The following is an 18,586-nucleotide window of genomic DNA, read 5'->3' as shown; positions in this document are numbered from 1 at the left end:
TTTTCCTACATGCTGTTTTATGAAAATAGCCTCATGGGAGTCTCATCAAATATAGTCTTTAGAATCTGAGAATCTACTTATGTTGACTTCCAGAGGACACACAAACCATGGAGTGTTTCTAAACTGATTCTTGTGGACAGTCACACTAGCCTATAATCCCCATATTCAGTGCATACACAAATATTTAGTTCCAACACAAACATACATAATATATCTATAGCTACCTTTTTTCTAACTATTCTAACTCTAGTCTCTACACATTTATGGTTTATTACATTACTGAACCTGACAATTTGTGGTCCAATTGAAGAAAAAGAGAGTTTGTACAGAGCCACAAAAATTAATATAACAGGACAGAAAACCGAGGTGCAGCGCCCTAAGGAGCCCATAGAAAAATATGAAAAATAAAAAAAGGAGGTGCCTGATAAAAGCTGTTTTGCTAAAAGTTGATGGATCTCCACGAACTCGTCACTGCTAGTGCTTGTTTTTGTATTTTATATTTGCCTGCTGGTGTGTGTAGTTTTTACTTTATATACTTATTTTTCTGTACATTGTTGCTTTTTTTTTGTACTGAATAAATAACATTTTTGCATAATTTAGTGTGTGCATTTGATCAATTGTTTTGTGGGTCTGTGCACTTGTATTATTTTGATTGTATTATTATTAACAATAACAATATATTTATTTTGTGGGGTTTGATACATATACAGATGACTTTTAGCTACCATTATTTCTAGAAAGTGTTACTAGAATCATACCTGTTACGTACCTGGCTGCCGGTTCCTCCGGGTCTGCGGATCTTCAGCCGCTGCGGAGAGGAGGGAGACCGCCGGCTTCACCGCAGCGGCATCAGCTGCCACGGAGGAGGGGGAGACCCCCCACCTTGCCGCAGCAGCCTCTACCGCCACGGAGAAGGGGGAGACCCCCCCGCCTTACCACAACAGCCACAGCCGCGGAGGAGAGGAAGACCTCCCTCCTCCGCAAGACAGCTTCTGCCGCCGCGAGGACGGGGAAGACCCCGCAGCTCCACACGGCGGCCGCCGTCTACTGGAACCCGGTCCGGACCTGCCGCGTGTACTCGTTCTTAATGCCACCTAGTGGCGCCAGCCGGTACTACCGGTCTTTTTAAGAATTTGAGACCTCGCCAATCCCAAGATGGCCGCGGACCGGAAGTGACGTAACGGCTTTTTGAAATTATGGCGGGAGAACACTAATTGATGTCTGGACTTCCTCTTCCTATTTAAGAGCCTCAGTAACCTTTCAGCTTTGCCTTCTGATGGTTGTACCTATCTTGCATTGTGTCTTCTCAGTACGCGTTCCTGTTGATTTCCCGTTACCGACCCGGCTTGTTCCTGTTACCGATTTCCTGGCGTTTGACTCTGGCTTTCCTCTCGACGATTCTGACCTCTGGCTTCCTGACCTCGGCTTACCCTGCAACGATCCTGACTTCTGGCTTCCTGACCTTGGCTTGCTCATTGGCTATTCTATACTGGACTTTGGTGTTCTGTCTATTGGACTTGCACACGCTGTTCTACCTGATTACAGGTTCTACCATACTCTGTGCGTGACAATACCATGACACTTTTATAATATGACATAGGTAAATTTCATTGTTCACCATGCAATTATTCTCGATAAGGCCAGAAATCAAAATTGGAAACTTTACCAAAACTAAACTAGCCACAAAGGAATAGCTAAATTACCAAATTTGTTTTTTGGGGACCACGTGAGATTATGTTAAAAGCAAAATATTAAGATCTCTTAAAGAGAAAATCAAAACATAAACTACCTGTATATTTTGAGGGTTTTTTTGCACTCGCATTGTTTTTGCAAGTAGTAGTTTTTTTTTTCCCTCGCGGATGTTAAAATCAATGGCAAAAGGTGGCAGGACTAGCACGCCAATGAATTTTCTGTTCTGTTACCAACAGAATACAGGATTATTCATATTTGGGAAAAGTGATAGACCCACTTTAAGTTTGTCATTAATGCTGAAGTGTTGTTCTGATAACAGAACGTTTAGGAGCCAGGGAACACATATCAAGCCATGTGTTTTTGTTACATGTGATTTGGAAAATAAATTTGCAATTCCATTAGGTCATGTACTAACAATGAAGTGATGAGACAGATTAGAAGAGGGATAAACCACTCCCCCCGGAATTGCATGTATATTGTCACTGGAGCTTCCATTCTCAGCAGATTGATTTCGAATCAAAGGAAAGGTGCTTTGTTTGAGTGACCTTGACTTGATATAAAAGTCAATAGTATCCAGGGACTAACATCTGAATCATTTACGTAACCGGGTATGTATATTAAACTTTATATTTTTTTTATTTAAAATCTTATTATATACAGCTAGCTTTTTTTTAGTATTAACCAACATATGCTTAATTATTTCAAAATATATGTATATATTTTTAAAGAAAATTGATTAGGTTGTCATGTTTCAAAGACATTTCTTTGTATATTTTAGTACCTGATTCGGAATATTACCTAAAGTTGCCAAAATGATGGACATGTCGGACTTTGGGGAGGCAGCTCCCTTCCTTAGGAAGAGTGAGAAGGAATTAATGATACAACAGACGGTGGCATTTGATGGTAAGTTTTACAAACCATTCTCATTCATTATTTTTGTATGATTGGTAAAAACCTATGGTATGCTTATAATATAACCCCAGTTATAAAGATATATAGATTATACTCCACAAAATAAAACACATTAATGCTGATATAGACATGTCTAAGACACACACAAAGACTCAAGGTATGTGACTTTCTGATTCTTTTACCAAGGGCTTCTCAATGTGCACTATTCTCTTGTTTTTAAGCCTTTGGGCATGGCATAGGGTTTAAGATGCATGGGCCTCAGCGTTCCACCGACATACAGCTGCTTCTTTTTTGATTGCAGGAGAAGAACAACTCTATTAAATTATAATTATGTGTCTACTGCTTAATATTAATATACACATTTTTTGTACTAACAGGTAAAAAGAAGTGTTGGATTCCAGATAATAAGGAAGCCTATCTGGAAGCTGAAATCAAGGAGACCAGCGGTGACAAAGTCACCGTTGAGGTAGCAGGTGGAAAGGTAAATATGGTCTTTTGACAGTCTTTAGTAATATAAATGCAAGTTGATTTAAGATAATTAAGGGATTATATTTGTTCTTCTGGTGTTATTAAAAGACAGACTCCTTACTTTTGTAGAATAAGTGTCACATTATGCTGCACAAAGGAAAAATGTAGGTTGCTTTCTTGTCCTGGCTCTGGAGTAGAACTGTCCCTTTAAAATACCACTTTGGGGTAAAATGTGCTCAGTCCTAGTTTCCAAGCAGTGATCAGTTTTAATGTTTGAGTTGATTTTTGAGATGTCCTCAATATTGGACCTGTTTTTTAATGCTTTAGCTGCATTCAAATATTTTATTTTATAAATTATTACAGCAAGTACCCTTGTAAATTCTTATTAATATGAAGTAATATGTGTATGAACAGTCTGAACATATATATATATCGTTGTTTCAGTATAATACAATATATAATAAAATATGCACAACATAGCATGTTCTGGCAATCTTTCAATCATATATTTTTCCTTAAAGCCTAAAGGATACACTAGTTATGCAAAGTTAATTTAAACTTAATTACTGCTTGCACAGTGCTGCAACCTATGAGGATGCTGTATAAATTAGAAAACAAGGCTAAGCATTAGTATGTGAAATCATTTAAAGGAAACCAAATAAGCTTGGAATTTGGTTTCCTTGACAATCTTTCATATTTGTGAGTTGTGACTACAAATATTTAACCTATTATTATATCATGTTCTTAACATTTTATAAAACTAGCATAATATAACAGCATAACATCGCCTTTCAATTCATAAAGGCCTTCGATTGTCTTTAAGCAGTGGACAGACTTGAGTTATATTGGGTACTTTTTCTCAACAGCAAGCACAAGTAGCTTCTTACAGGATATAGGAAACAATTGCTACTTTTAAGTGTAAGCATGTGGTCCAAAGCTCCCACCATTGAGTATAGCAGCAGAAAACCATTCTGCAAATATTAGCCCCATTAGCCTCTGGGATCAGCCCTAGAAGGTTTTCAAGAAGCAGTCCTCTCCTATTGTCTCACTTCCCACTCAACCACTGACTAGATTATAACCTCGCAAGAGCAGGGCCCTCTTCTCCTTTTGTACCAGTTTGTTATTGTATGTGTTTTTGTATGTGAAATTCTTCCATTGACTTTAACAGCGCTGCGGAATCTGCCGGTGCTTTATAAATAAGTGTAATGTAAATGTTATAAAGATCTTCAAATTGGTAGTCCTTGATATGAAGATAAGAGCTGATAAATTGCGAAGATTAGAAAATGTTTTACAAAAAGTGTCATATCATTTTCGACAGGAGGTTGACTGGCCCCAGCAATTTTGCTTTGCTGACTTAATTGTTTCCAAAACTAAGTTAAACAATCTCACAATGACGCTATAGACACGGCAAATTGATCATGAATCAATTCATTGCAAATCAATGGGTAGCCTACGTATTGTAGTATATAAAATTGTGCACTACATATCTTCAGTGCTCTTGAGACCATCAGTTTAATGACGTGTAAGAACTGCATTATTTGTATCTCTGTTTCTGTGTTTAGACTGTCATTGTGAAGGATTCAGATATTCAGCAGATGAATCCACCTAAGTTTGACATGATCGAAGACATGGCCATGCTAACGCATCTAAATGAAGCGTCTGTGCTATCTAATCTGAAGAAACGCTACGCTAACTGGATGATCTACGTAAGTTATTGGAGTTAGTGGAGATTTTCATAGCATCCAAAACCAGTATCTAGTGATGTAAATCATTTGTCATTAAAGTTCATGTAATTTTTTTTAATTCATTTTAGACCTATTCTGGCCTCTTCTGCGTGACCGTCAACCCATATAAAGCCCTTCCGGTCTACAAGACTGAGGTGGTCAGTGCTTATAAGGGCAAAAGACGATCTGAATCCCCTCCTCATATCTTCGCCATTGCGGATAATGCTTACCATGATATGTTACGTAGTAAGTGCATTGCTATATTATCCATTTAAATGAAACTAGTCATAAACTGTTGATAGAGGGCTGGAGAATGCTATAAACATGTCTTAATAATTGTGGGAAATCATTCAGTCCTTAACCTCACCTTTTGTTCAATATAACCTTATGCCTATCCTACACATACTTTACTGTTTATACTTGAAGTTCATGAATATTGTTTGCAGCTATAGTGCTAATTCCAAGTAATCCTCACAGTTATACCTTTCTTTTAGATCGGGAAAACCAATCAATGTTGATTACGTAAGTAAACTTTTTCATTTATTGTAAATTTGCTTGCAAACAAAATAGAACGAAATTGTACTTTTTACGGCAAATTGAGAATTGACAACAGTTCCTACTATTTCTATGGCTATCTATATGATTTCAATGAGAAATTAATCTGACAGCCCATGCATCTTACATCTCCATGCTCATACACTTGGCTGCAGAAGGCAGGAGAAAGGACATTCAAAGCCCAAACCTCAAACAAAAGAACAGACAACAATGGTAGGGTGGGAATGGCCACAGCTTTATTATATAAACATATAATAAACCACTTACCCATACCATGGATCAATTGCTCACAAAAATAGCATACATATAAATAACAATAATTACCAGAGCTGAAGCAGGGAAAAATTTCCCACCTTCAACCAGTGATAGCCTTGGATACCCTACACTTGAGATACCTCCTGGCTTTTTCAACCTGCTTCCATGAGCTTCCCTCCAGACTACATGTGGTACAATTTCAGAACAAACAATCACACAAGGTGAAAACATGGGTGAGGTTCTAACAAAATCACCCTGTTTACAATTCATTAAATCAATTGTCTTTCTCAGCCCCAAATAATTCCCCCTGCTTGCAGAATCAGGATCATCGGCTTAGGTGAATTATTCCTCATGTAAAACAACTCTGTAAATAACTGTGACCAACAAAGGCCCCCGTACACCATTCCACACCACCTCCAAATCCTGAAATCTTAAACAAGTACCTCTGGGATAAACAAATGGCCACCAATCCATAAGCATGGGGGAAATGACCTTCTTTGGATTTTAATGACAATAAAAATAACTGTGATGTCTTTGGTAGAGGCCAAGGCTATGTTTAGTTGGCCTGAGGTATATGAAATTTTCTCCAATGACCAAGCAAAACTACTTAAAGCAGCAATGTAAAGTGGCACTTGGCAGCATGTGAAATGTATAAACTAACAAAATGGAATCAGCTACCAAGTTATGCATGTGCTGGTCAGTAACGTGAAAAATATCTGTGTCCTAGAAGAAAAATGGCCAATATGGTCACCATATTATTACACTTTAAATATGTTTATTCACATGCTGCCAATGTTAATTTTAAGATTTAGATACTATCAATAAAATGTGTTGACAAAATCTATGTATGGTTTCAGTTTATTGATTCACAGCCAATGGCTTCTCTTTTCTGAAGTGCTAGCATCTCGTTAAAAATCATTATATGTCAATCACAATAGCTGCCAAGATACTCAAATAAACCTATCTACATAATTCACAAAGTGACCAGTGTCATTAGTGATATAGCATGTGCTAAACATGGTTGGGAATAGAAAACTATATGAAAGTAGAAGCAAAAATGAATAATGTTACAGGCTATAAGAAGATAAAAAAAAAACACATTCATGTTTAGTCTCCAAACCAGCGCACATATTTGAGAATCATATATTTTGATTCAAGAACTTCGTAATGATCTGTAATTGTTGTGATTTAACTACTTAATCTAAGGGGATGTTCTGCTAAAACAAAGTATTGGGGTCTCTAGCAAAAGAAATAAACTTTAGCGGCTTTATCATTTTAGTCTTCCCACTAAAGACTAAAGCCATAAAAGCAACTTTCAAGGGGTTCTTCTGTGTTCTTCTGTTTCTGACCAACCTGACAATTAAGAAAATTGAGAAAATATGAAGGAGATAAAATGTAACATGATTAATTAGTTTCTGGAAAGGGTATTCAACAGTACTAGGAATTGTTTCCAATGCACCTTAAATATTGTATTATTCTGATGCCGTCTGGTTTTTTTTTATTACCAAGTTATCTCAGAGAAACACCTTTTACCATTACTACAATTTTAACTGCTAATTTCTGCATAACATGTAATGGTGTGCCTCTCTCGTTTGCTGTTAGTTATAATTGCATTTTAAAGGGAAACCATTTTGTGAAAAACTGTCATTTATTATATTTTGTTTACTTTCTTTAGTGGAGAATCTGGTGCCGGCAAAACTGTGAACACGAAACGTGTCATTCAGTACTTTGCCACTGTTGCTGCTATTGGAGACCCAACTGGAAAAAAGAATGTAAGTAGTACCATGTTATGTTAGAACATTTTTGGTCCACTTGTTATTCTGGTGTTTGGTGACAGGTGTCTAGTGTCACGTCAGATATTGATCCAGGTTCTACCTCCTAAAATGAAGGTGTATGGAACATGGTAACAGCTCAAACTAACATCTATGCTGCCCAGCATCTTGCAACAGGGAGCAGATGTCAAACCTGGCACCCAACCGACCCCTATGAAATTAGGAATTTTTGGGCCTTGATCCTAATCATTGGTATTTTAGAAAAAAAACCACCATGGACCCCTATTGGAACACATACCCCAATTTTGGCACATTTCACATATAGCATAGGCCTAGCGAAACACCCTGGCCCAATACACAGGAATGTTCTACCTTGTGTCTTGTGACATCCAGAAAACCAAAAGAAAACTATGCATGTGGGGCATTTCCATAATCAGGAGATGCAGCTGAACAATTGTGGCTGGATTCCCCTGCAACAACACATAACCTGTGAAAAAAAATTATAAGCAACACAAATGTGCTGGTGAAAAAATGTACAGGAAATTATTGCTACGGCTAACTTTGCCAGTGATTGGCGGCCAAACAGTTGCATGACAAGTGTCCAGAAATCAAAATACTCTAGGTTGTCTGCTTTCAGAAATATATAATTTTGTAGGTATTTTTTGGTTTCTCTAAGGCGTACATAATGCTTTCAAAACAAATTTATTTACATTTAGTATGCTGGGTTTCAGCATACTAAATGTAAATAACTTTGTTTTGAAAGTGTTATGTTTGCCTTATGATACAGTATGTGCCCTATAACCGCTGGGAAAGCATGGGAATTCTTGCCCAGCCGAATTTCCAAAACCAAGACACCTAAATTGTTACATCTTGAGGGTATTTTTCTCAGTTGAACTAATTTTGTGAGGATTCAAAGAAGAACATATATGAAGATGTTTTTGCTCATACTAAATATACTGTGTATTTAATGTAACTATGGCATCAAACGAAAGCTCTGTCTCTTCTCCAAAAAATATAGTTTACATGGGTACACTATTCACAGGAAAAGGGAATAATGGTTGCAATGGCATATGGGCGAAAAAATGGCAAAATAATTCGGGTATTTGAGGTACCGAAAAACCCGGGTAGTGAAGGGGTTTAAGAGTTGCCTGGGATGCTGTGATGTTTTCTTGATATCTCACAAGGTTCAAGGCACAGAAGTGACAGACTAAAGTAAAATAAATCGGGGTGAAAGTAGGGTGAGGAGAACAAAAACATTAAGGGTGTTTAATCATAGATTTTCTTCAATCATATGAGACCATCTCCCTGAGATTTAGGTGCTGCATGGTACTGGTTCTATGTGTGTGTTACAGGGGATCTGTCATTGTATATACATTTTATATGTTGTTATAAATGAAGCTCTTAATTATTATATTTTATTCTCATTCCAGCAACCAGCTACCAAGACTGGGGTAAGGAATTTTATTCTTAAACATTTCAGTAATAAAACCAAAAGCTGATGAATGTAAGGATTTTTTTAAAGAATGTAAACATTGCATGTTAAATAATATTACAATTTATATTACAAAAATGATATGCTCCTTCTGAAATATTAACTTTTACTGTAGGGAACACTGGAAGATCAAATCATCCAGGCAAACCCCGCTCTGGAAGCATTTGGAAATGCCAAAACGCTGAGAAATGACAACTCATCCCGTTTTGTAAGTATATTCTTCCCTCGTTATTTTCCATTCACAGTCAAACATTGTGTTCTCATACTCTGACATTTGCTCATCAGCTTGAGGAACTGATTTGTATACTTTATCAGTAATTAACCTATGCCTTATAGGTAAAGGATGGCACAACGCTAACAATGTATATCACTTTACCTGACGCAGACACAACTGGAAACCCTTCAGTAAAACCTTAAATTAATTGAATGTTTTTGTGGTCCCCGTGTTAAAACATTCCATTAGTTAACCTAAATAGGGTGACCACATTGTCCGTTACTTTGCATGGACTCATTAGCAACATTTGAAGTGTTTATGCGCAGTGGGAAAAATGGCTGATGTCGCCCAAATAACGTTCATATGGACATTCAGTTTCACCCATTCTTCATCTCCTTTTCACCCACATTCATGCAGATTTGTGTTGATTTTGATTAGCAAAGTATGTTGATTATTTTCCATTTTGTGCTGCTTAGGGTAAATTCATACGAATCCATTTTGGCACTACTGGCAAGTTGTCATCTGCTGACATAGAAATTTGTAAGTTTGCGATTCATCCTTGTTTTCAGAACATTGGCCTGTCAGAGAGGGTTAACTATATACTTTGTATTGAATTCAAAGTTATCACCTGTGATTTGCATAAGTGACATACCTGCAAAATTTTATTTTATTTGTTATCTAAGTTATATATGTGTCCATTCTGTTAAATGACTCACTCACAAGGCCACATTTGATAATTTTCCTATAGATTTTGCTTAATTCATGTATGAAATTAATTAATCTTGATATGCAATCCCCCAGTATCTAGAACACTAAATATTTATAATGTTTATCTAAGTGCATTGTTGTTTAGTACATTATATAAGTCATATCTCTTATTAATGTAAATCCTATTTTTCCTTTATATTGTCATGCAGATTTACTGGAAAAATCCAGAGTAATTTTTCAGCAACCTGGAGAGCGAAGTTATCACATCTTTTACCAGATAACAAGTGCTAAAAAGAGTGAACTGCAAGGTATGGCCCAGTTTGTAGCCATTGTAACATTAGAACGTGACATGCTAGAGAAGTTGTTCCTCTTTATAACAACTACTTATGGCCTATATGGAGATTCTTTTTAAAGTTGCTAAAACATTTTAGATCACATTTGTACTCTTTTACATTTTGTGAAGTGGCAATATACCCTGTCGGAAGACAAAAGATACATTGTAATCATAATTCATTGAGGAACCAGTGTCTAGAGGAGCTACAACCTTTGAGGGAACACCATAAACCAGAGGAGTCCCTGAGCAGCCGCTTAAGCTGTTTATATTATCTGATATGATATATGATATATCACATCTGTACACATTTACTGTATATTATTAGTTAAACTACATTTTTGGGCATTTATTTACAGATTTGTTGTTGGTGAGCACAAATCCTTATGACTTTCACTTTAGCTCACAAGGTGTGGTCACAGTGGATAACTTGGATGATGGGGAAGAGCTTTTGGCAACTGATGTAAGTAGTGTATTTATTTACCCACTTGGTTATGAAGGTAATGTTGACTGTTACTTTTACTGCACATTGCTAATGGAACCGGGGCGGGTTGGGGAGATCATGGATCTCCCTCTAATTGCCCCATTATAAAAAGGAGCATGAGGTCTGTTCATACATATGTCATGTCCCAGCACTCAGCACTCAGCACTGAAGCCACACTCACTGTGATGGAGCAGTAAAACTAAAAAGAACAGACCTCATGCTAGAAAACTACAGAAAGGTAAGAGGTGTGGAAAAAGGGAAAAGATGGATAGTAGGAACACTGAGAGATAAAGAGAAAGATAACGGGGAAAATAATAAGAGAGATGGGGATTAAGGTTAGAAAAAAGAAATAAAAGGAAAGACGTGAGGTGGAGATAAAGGGGGGAGGATAATGAGAAAAAGGAAGATAATGAGAAATGGAGGAAAGATAAAGAAAAAAGAGAGAGATGAGAGAAATGGGAAACATAATGCGAAATGGAGGATCAAAGCAAAGGGAAGAGATGGCAGAAAGGGGAGTGGTATTAAGAAAGATGAGAAATAATTAAAAAAGGTGAAACATTATGACAAAAAGGGAGAGAGAAAGTGTGTGTTTGTGTTTTCAGAGTGGTTGTTAGGGTAAGTATGTCTAAGGGCAAGCAAGTGTATGGATCCAAGGGCAAGTGAAAGCCCGGATGTTTATATGAAAGGACAAGCGTGAATATGCATGTGTATATATGGCCAGGCATGTGTGTTTATGGACAGGCATTTGTAAGGATAGAGTATATGTGTGCATTTTAACAATCTATCCATTACTGTTAATGTTTTGGTGATATAAAGGATATGGAATAAATACAGGGTGCACCTTTGCTAGACTGAGAGGAGAGCTGAGGATCATTGTGGGTACAATCTGGTTGCTAAGTAATTCCTGTGGATGCAATCAGGGCAAGTCCTGCATCTGTGTTTAATCTGAGTGCTGGTGCAATTCTTGTGGGTATGATTTAGGTTCTGAGGCAAGTCCGCTGGATGCAATATGGGTGCTGGGGCAAATCCTATGTGTGCAATCTGGGTGCTGGGCAAGTCTTCACGGATTGTTAATTTCTATATACATTTCTATTCTTACTTTTTCCAGCAAGCATTTGATATTTTAGGATTTATTCCTGAAGAAAAATATGGTGCTTACAAGCTGACAGGTGCCATCATGCATTTTGGAAATATGAAATTTAAACAGAAGCAAAGGGAAGAACAGGCAGAGGCTGACGGCACAGAGAGTGAGTCCGCTCTAAAGTATATTTTAATGGCATATAAAACACGTGCTTTTATTGGAACGATACAATAACCTTCTCTAGGTTTGTAGCGTGATAAAACTATAAACAACATATATTTGCTATTCTTTATAGATATATCAATAGCTATTTTGACCAAATGCACATCTAACAAAACACTAAGACATACGAATGAAATGAGCATATTACAATTAAATACCAGTGATAAAAAAATACGCTGTAACCACACAAAATAAAATACAGGAAACAGAAAAGCTTGATACCTGTTCATCTGGTAAAGCCACATTATATGTACGTAGGAGCGTTCTGTAAAAACAAATAACTTTCTGCACTTTATTTTCTGTGGTTGTTATTCTTCTTTTTTTATGTTTTTGTAGTAGTGGTGCTGCAGTTTTGTCATTTTTCTGGTCAGTGAGATAAAAGAATGTTTTCTCTCATAAAAAGTTTATAGGTTGCATTGAAATGCTTTACATGAGTCGGCTGTTAAAATATTTTTAATAATGAGTTTCAATTGTATTTAATATAGGATTTGAATATTTCTATATTAAATCTTACTAGCATACCTGGTATTTTTTTTTTATAATGTCCCTATTAAATGTCTGTGGGTATCCAGTATTATTTACATGCAGCAATAGTAGATATGAGCTAATCTGAGAGTTAAAAATTGAAATTCTATTGTTGGTTTTCAAAGTGGTAAATATGTATGTATCTTTAGCCAAGGCTGACACAATTAAATGTCATACAACAATGCATAAGGGGCACATATTTCTATTGTCTACTTTTTCTGATAGCACAAGTAACTTTCTTTACTTCTAATCCTGTTAGATACTGATAAGGCTGCCTATCTGATGGGTATCAGCTCTTCTGAGTTGGTAAAGGGCTTAATGCACCCCAGAGTAAAAATTGGGAATGAGTACGTGACCAAAGGTCAGACAGTAGAACAGGTAAGATCTGGTTCTGTAATGATAGTCCAAAAAAGGGTCAAAGGTAGCTTGAGCTAGAGTCAGATCACGCTAGTTGTATTAGTCATATGCCATGACACATTTTCATTCTAAAGTAAAGCAAATTACTCATAATTTCAACCGACATTAAAACATTGTCAAGTTATCAGATCCAACATTTCTTAACTGGAGCTCTCTTTGTCTCACCTCTTGATTGCATGATCTCAATAGTTTTTAGTATCACATATCGTCTACCCTTTAAAAAGTCTTATTAACAATTACATGCAAACTGTTTTTTCTGTAGGTTGTCTATGCAGTTGGTGCATTGGCCAAAGGCATTTATGACCGAATGTTTAAGTGGCTGGTGGTTCGCATTAACAAGACACTGGATACAAAGTTACCCAGACAGTTCTTTATTGGCGTTCTTGATATTGCTGGATTTGAAATTTTCGATGTAAGTTTGTTAAATGAAGTTATTTTGCCTCAGACACACTGCAATATTTAAAACTATGTTTTGTGAAAGGGTCTTTAAAAATGAGATACGCAAAGAAGGATTTCTACCCATATTGGTATGGGAGGTTTAGCGATGTTCTATGAATGTCACAATACACATCTTTTATTTTAGCTGCAGTTGTTTAACACACAAGACAAATTCTGTTATTGTTTGTTTGTAAGAGTCCTTAAATCCTGGGACCCGTAAAGCTTATATGAGTTTTTCATTTTGACTTAATGTATTGTGTTTATATAATTTAATACGTATTATGACTATTAAAGGGTATACATTTAAATTTGAGCTTATAATATATGATATGCTGGTATAAACAGAATTTTTTTGTAAAGTAAGAATCATAGTATCATTTACAATTATGTAATTTATGTTTCCTTTTTTTTTTTTTTAATCATTTTAAATAATATACCATATTCCCTTCTGTGCAGTTTAACAGCTTTGAACAGCTTTGCATTAATTTCACGAATGAAAAACTGCAACAGTTCTTCAATCACCACATGTTTGTCTTGGAACAAGAAGAATACAAAAAAGAAGGCATCGAGTGGGAGTTCATTGACTTTGGGCTAGACTTGCAGGCCTGCATTGATCTGATTGAAAAGGTAAAGCTGCCTCATTGCTGCTATTTAAAAGATGTATATTTTATGTATGCATATGTATATTTTACAGATACAATTGAAGCACTTCCTGCTGTTCACTACCAAACTTGTCATATTTATATTTCTATAACTGCAAGTGGAAGAGTTTGTTTAATATCGGTCAACATTTAATGTGTAACTTGTCCTTACATTAGCCAATGGGGATCTTGTCAATCCTTGAAGAAGAGTGCATGTTCCCTAAGGCTACAGACATTACTTTCAAATCCAAACTTTATGACAACCATGTTGGAAAATCACCCAACTTCCAAAAGCCCAGACCAGACAAGAAAAGGAAATACGAAGCTCATTTTGAACTTGTACATTATGCTGGTGTGGTAAGTACCCTTATAGTACCACTAAAAGTTTACAAAACGCTTACTATCTAAATTTACTTAAATACATTTACTAATTGTAATAATTTACTAGATATTAAGGCTGGCTTAGTACACACTGCATATACTGGGAATTAGGTCTACTAAAGCATTCTATCATGTTATTCTTATTGTGATTATTGGCATAAACATACTGACCCCAAAGACCATTAAAATTATGTTTACGTTTGTAAATTAGATTGCAAAAAAATGATTCCACCAAATTTCAAAAACAGTCTTTCACCAAATTTAAAGGAGCTAAAAACTCCTCGGTTTCATTAACCTCCAGGTTACTTATGTTGTATTAGTAGGACTGCCTGCAATTTACAGAAGTGTACTGTGGTAATCTATGTTACTGTCCCTAATGTCTTTAAGGAGACAGTTTAGTGTTAAATGCTTATATAAATATATAACTACCTCCATTTATTAACATTTTCATTTCCTTTTACAATGGATTATGTTTCTTCTCTGTGTGGCTTTCAGGTACCATACAATATTATGGGCTGGCTAGAAAAAAACAAAGATCCACTAAATGAAACAGTGGTGGGTCTCTTTCAAAAATCTTCCAACAAATTGTTGGCTTGCCTTTTTGAGAATTATATCAGTTCTGATAGTGGTAAGTAACAAGACACATACATCTGCAATAAAGAATGTTGTCTTCAATAGAAATCTACATGTTAATGAATAAATCATTTGTCAATATGTAAGGTACTGTAACTTAGTTAGATATTTCAAATATGCTAAAAGATGTCTTTAGGTATAACAAGCCATAAACATCAAGGCAAAGGGGACAGTCGTTTAAGTTGATTTTGTGTCCCTTATTTTGTCCCTTGCCCATGTAGCAGATACGTAAGAAGGCAGAAAGCAGTCTTTAATTAACAAAATGCAGCATTAAAACCATTAATATTACTATTACTATTAATGAATGGTACAGAGCAAGTGTCCCTAAGAAAGAATCACAATGCCAGTGTCATGATTGACCAAAGGAATGGGAAATATTTCTTTTTACCCACAACAATGAAGTGTTCTTTGGAGGGGAGTCTACACAATTATGTGATCTAAATCAAAGTGAGGAGTGCATGAAGACTAAGTTAAAATAGGAAGCGGTGGTTTGAAATAAAAGAAGGTGTAACGGTGAGGGTTTTGCCCACCTTTGGAAAAAAAACCTGTAAATGTTCAGTGCATGATGTCTTAGAAGTAACAAGGGAAGGCAACAAGGAACTACCCAGTCCAAGCAGGACCACCAGCGGGTCCAACATGTAGAAATAAAAACAAAACTGATTTGTATTAGACTCTTGGATTTTACAAACCAACTTCTTTAGGTTTACTTTTTAAAACTTTCCTTTTAGATTTAGATGTTTCACACTCTGACTAGCTAGTTATCCCCAGAAGTCTGTATGTGAAATAGATTGCTAGAAAGTAAGGTTTATTTATGATTCTGCACTAGCATAAAGAGTTCTTAAAATGTTCTGCTTATGACTTATGGATAATAAGAACTGTTAACCAAATTTATCCTCCCTCTCTGTTTGGTCCGAGTGTAAAGTTTTCAATATTTTGCACCCACATTGTGTTTTTAATGTCATATCAACATATTTACACTTACAATCTATTATTGAATAGTTCAATTTATACTGTAATGATTAAATGTGTTTTATTCATATCCAGCTGACCAAGGTGGTGAGAAGAAGCGCAAGAAGGGTGCCTCCTTCCAAACAGTGTCATCAATGCACAAAGTAATTGAATTTTTTTTTTTTGTGCCAAAAATCTTTCATTCTTTCCTTGGTGTCTGATGCCAACACCACCGTCTATCACGTGCAAATGTTGATTCAACAATAAAAAGTTTTTCTTTGCCTTTTATGTGATGTGACCCTTGAACAATGAATATTATATTCATATATCTCTCTCTCTATATATATAGATATATGTGTGTGTATATATATATATATAACAAATAAATTAAATAAAGATCGTGATTCAAATTTCATTGTATAAAGTAGGGCATGTTTTAAATGTGGTAACATAATATTTAACCACAAAAACAATTGCCCTAAAAAAAAGGTTGCGAGTACTTTCAGTGTTTCTCATGGAAACACAGCTTACAATTTGAAAATGTTGGAAAACGAAGATAACCATTTGGCTTGCCCTTATTAAGAAAGAGAATTAATACAACTTAAAGAGTCACTAAATTGTGACAAATTACATGTAACCACCATTACATTAGAACTTTTGCAGGGATTAACATATAATTAGTTCTTAGTAGAATTATGGATAGAAGTGTGTTAGCCTATAAATATAGACAAGTTAGACTAACACCCAGAAACAAGAATTATTTTATTTATAGATTTATTTAAAATGCATTTGTTGAACTAATTCCTCACTCTTTTTTAGGAAAATCTGAATAAATTGATGACCAATCTTAGATCAACTGCACCACATTTTGTGCGTTGCATTATCCCCAATGAAACAAAGACCCCAGGTACCCTTGCAACTATCCATCAATATGCTGAAACAGTCTGCCATGCAACAATAACACAATGACACCATTTGTATCTTGCTACTACACACACACACACATATATATATGTATACAGTATATATATATATGTATATTTTTTTCTGTTAGAAACCCACAAATTGAATGTAATTTGGTAATTAAAGGTTGTGTTAACAATATTGCTTCATGCAATGAGGTTGCTACATTTTTTTTCATACAAGGGGCAATGGATCCATTCCTTGTTCTTCATCAGCTACGCTGTAACGGTGTCCTGGAGGGAATTCGTATTTGCCGTAAAGGTTTTCCAAACAGAGTAGTGTATGCTGATTTCAAACAAAGGTATTTTTACATAAATAAAAATATCGATGCTACAATGTTTGCCATCTCTTTATCTCACAATCCCTGAGTACACATACATACAGTACATAACACTACTACTACTACTACTAATAAGATAGCAACAGCTTAAGGGTACATTGTCTTCTCTAAGTAGAACAGTACTTTTAATGTGAATCTATCCTTTTTTCACTTTTATTCAGATATGAAAAGGTTTTTCAAAACAGTAGAATTCTTTTAGAGGTATCGGTTATTCTTTATAGACTACCTTCTGTTAAATTGCAACACTACATGTTTTTGGTTCTCTTCTACTCAACCCCTCATTGGATATAACTGCTTCCACAGTTTCAATAGATTGTGTTAAAAGAGGACAATTCCAGATATGTAGCGTATTCAATACTAAATGTTTCAACGCACTTTTTCGGATTTAATGGTGAAATTATTTAGAATATAGTCTGTAATATTTGGATTTTCAATGGGAAAAAAGTTTATTTGTAAATACTCAACGACATGGCCATTTATAGCCTACAAATACTCGTTACTCACTCTTTCTTAATAACTCTGTATTTGCATGAGCTGGCATACATGTACCTAATTATAAACTCACTTGTTCTATCAGATACCGAATCCTCAACCCAAATGCTATTCCTGAGGACAAGTTTGTAGACAGCAGAAAAGCCTCTGAAAAGCTTTTGGGCACTTTGGATATTGACCACACTCAGTATCGTTTTGGACATACTAAGGTAAAACCCACATTGAGAAATAGACAGGCTGATAGATAAATGGATATCTAAGTAGATTGATTGACATATATAGACATAAAGAGATACTGTAGAGTATATACCTATATTTATTACCACATTATATAATAAATGTATGTAATGAACACAATGCATAAGATAATATAATATTATATAATATTTGTATTATTTCTTTCAAATGTAAAGAAAATATGTGATGCAAAATGTTAAAAAAAAGGATCTTTTTTATAGCAATGAGATGGTAAGATTACAGCATTCCTTCTGTGGCCGTAGTGATAAGACCAGATTTTCAAAACCTTGTTATATCTTATATTATTATGTAATCACTATATGTTATAATACAGGTATTTTTTAAGGCTGGGCTCTTAGGCCACCTGGAAGAAATGAGAGATGAACGATTGGCAAAGATTCTCACACTGATTCAAGCAAGAGCCAGGGGTAAACTAATGCGCATTGAATTTCAAAAGATCTTGGAAAGAAGGTAAAAATCTACATACCCTATTGTAATTTGCATCTGAGAAACCTATATAAAAATATATAAAAAATGTGCTATAATAATTTGCCTATATCCATAATCCTAAATTTTGTTTCACTTTCTGTTGCATTTTTTTATTTTAAAATATTTATTTGGTGTTGCACCTCTGAGGTTGTTCCTCTAATAGTTCTTGATT

General features: G+C 35.4%; 1 protein-coding gene across 1 annotated transcript in view; it reads left to right on the top strand.

Annotated features, from left to right (window-relative positions):
• The first annotated feature begins 2,504 nt into the window (after positions 1 to 2,504).
• The window catches only part of LOC149300880 (myosin-7-like), a 34,127-nt gene continuing 18,045 nt past the window's right edge, over positions 2,505 to 18,586 (top strand). Inside the window, exons 1-22 of the mRNA XM_089484555.1 lie at positions 2,505 to 2,595; positions 2,982 to 3,085; positions 4,635 to 4,778; positions 4,886 to 5,042; positions 5,291 to 5,318; positions 7,282 to 7,378; positions 8,809 to 8,829; positions 8,986 to 9,078; positions 9,561 to 9,624; positions 10,002 to 10,100; positions 10,483 to 10,586; positions 11,716 to 11,854; positions 12,695 to 12,813; positions 13,115 to 13,264; positions 13,747 to 13,917; positions 14,109 to 14,288; positions 14,808 to 14,940; positions 15,990 to 16,057; positions 16,713 to 16,800; positions 17,040 to 17,157; positions 17,774 to 17,897; positions 18,260 to 18,396. Coding sequence (XP_089340681.1) covers positions 2,505 to 2,595; positions 2,982 to 3,085; positions 4,635 to 4,778; positions 4,886 to 5,042; positions 5,291 to 5,318; positions 7,282 to 7,378; positions 8,809 to 8,829; positions 8,986 to 9,078; positions 9,561 to 9,624; positions 10,002 to 10,100; positions 10,483 to 10,586; positions 11,716 to 11,854; positions 12,695 to 12,813; positions 13,115 to 13,264; positions 13,747 to 13,917; positions 14,109 to 14,288; positions 14,808 to 14,940; positions 15,990 to 16,057; positions 16,713 to 16,800; positions 17,040 to 17,157; positions 17,774 to 17,897; positions 18,260 to 18,396 — 2,429 coding nt within the window. The remainder of the gene's footprint in view (positions 2,596 to 2,981; positions 3,086 to 4,634; positions 4,779 to 4,885; positions 5,043 to 5,290; positions 5,319 to 7,281; positions 7,379 to 8,808; positions 8,830 to 8,985; positions 9,079 to 9,560; positions 9,625 to 10,001; positions 10,101 to 10,482; positions 10,587 to 11,715; positions 11,855 to 12,694; positions 12,814 to 13,114; positions 13,265 to 13,746; positions 13,918 to 14,108; positions 14,289 to 14,807; positions 14,941 to 15,989; positions 16,058 to 16,712; positions 16,801 to 17,039; positions 17,158 to 17,773; positions 17,898 to 18,259; positions 18,397 to 18,586) is intronic.

The sequence above is a fragment of the Sceloporus occidentalis genome, unplaced genomic scaffold (assembly GCF_023333645.1).
Source record: "Sceloporus occidentalis isolate IW3139 unplaced genomic scaffold, rSceOcc1.0.p SCAF_22, whole genome shotgun sequence".
Lineage (NCBI taxonomy): Eukaryota > Metazoa > Chordata > Lepidosauria > Squamata > Phrynosomatidae > Sceloporus > Sceloporus occidentalis.
This window is presented reverse-complemented; position numbering and strand designations above follow the sequence as displayed.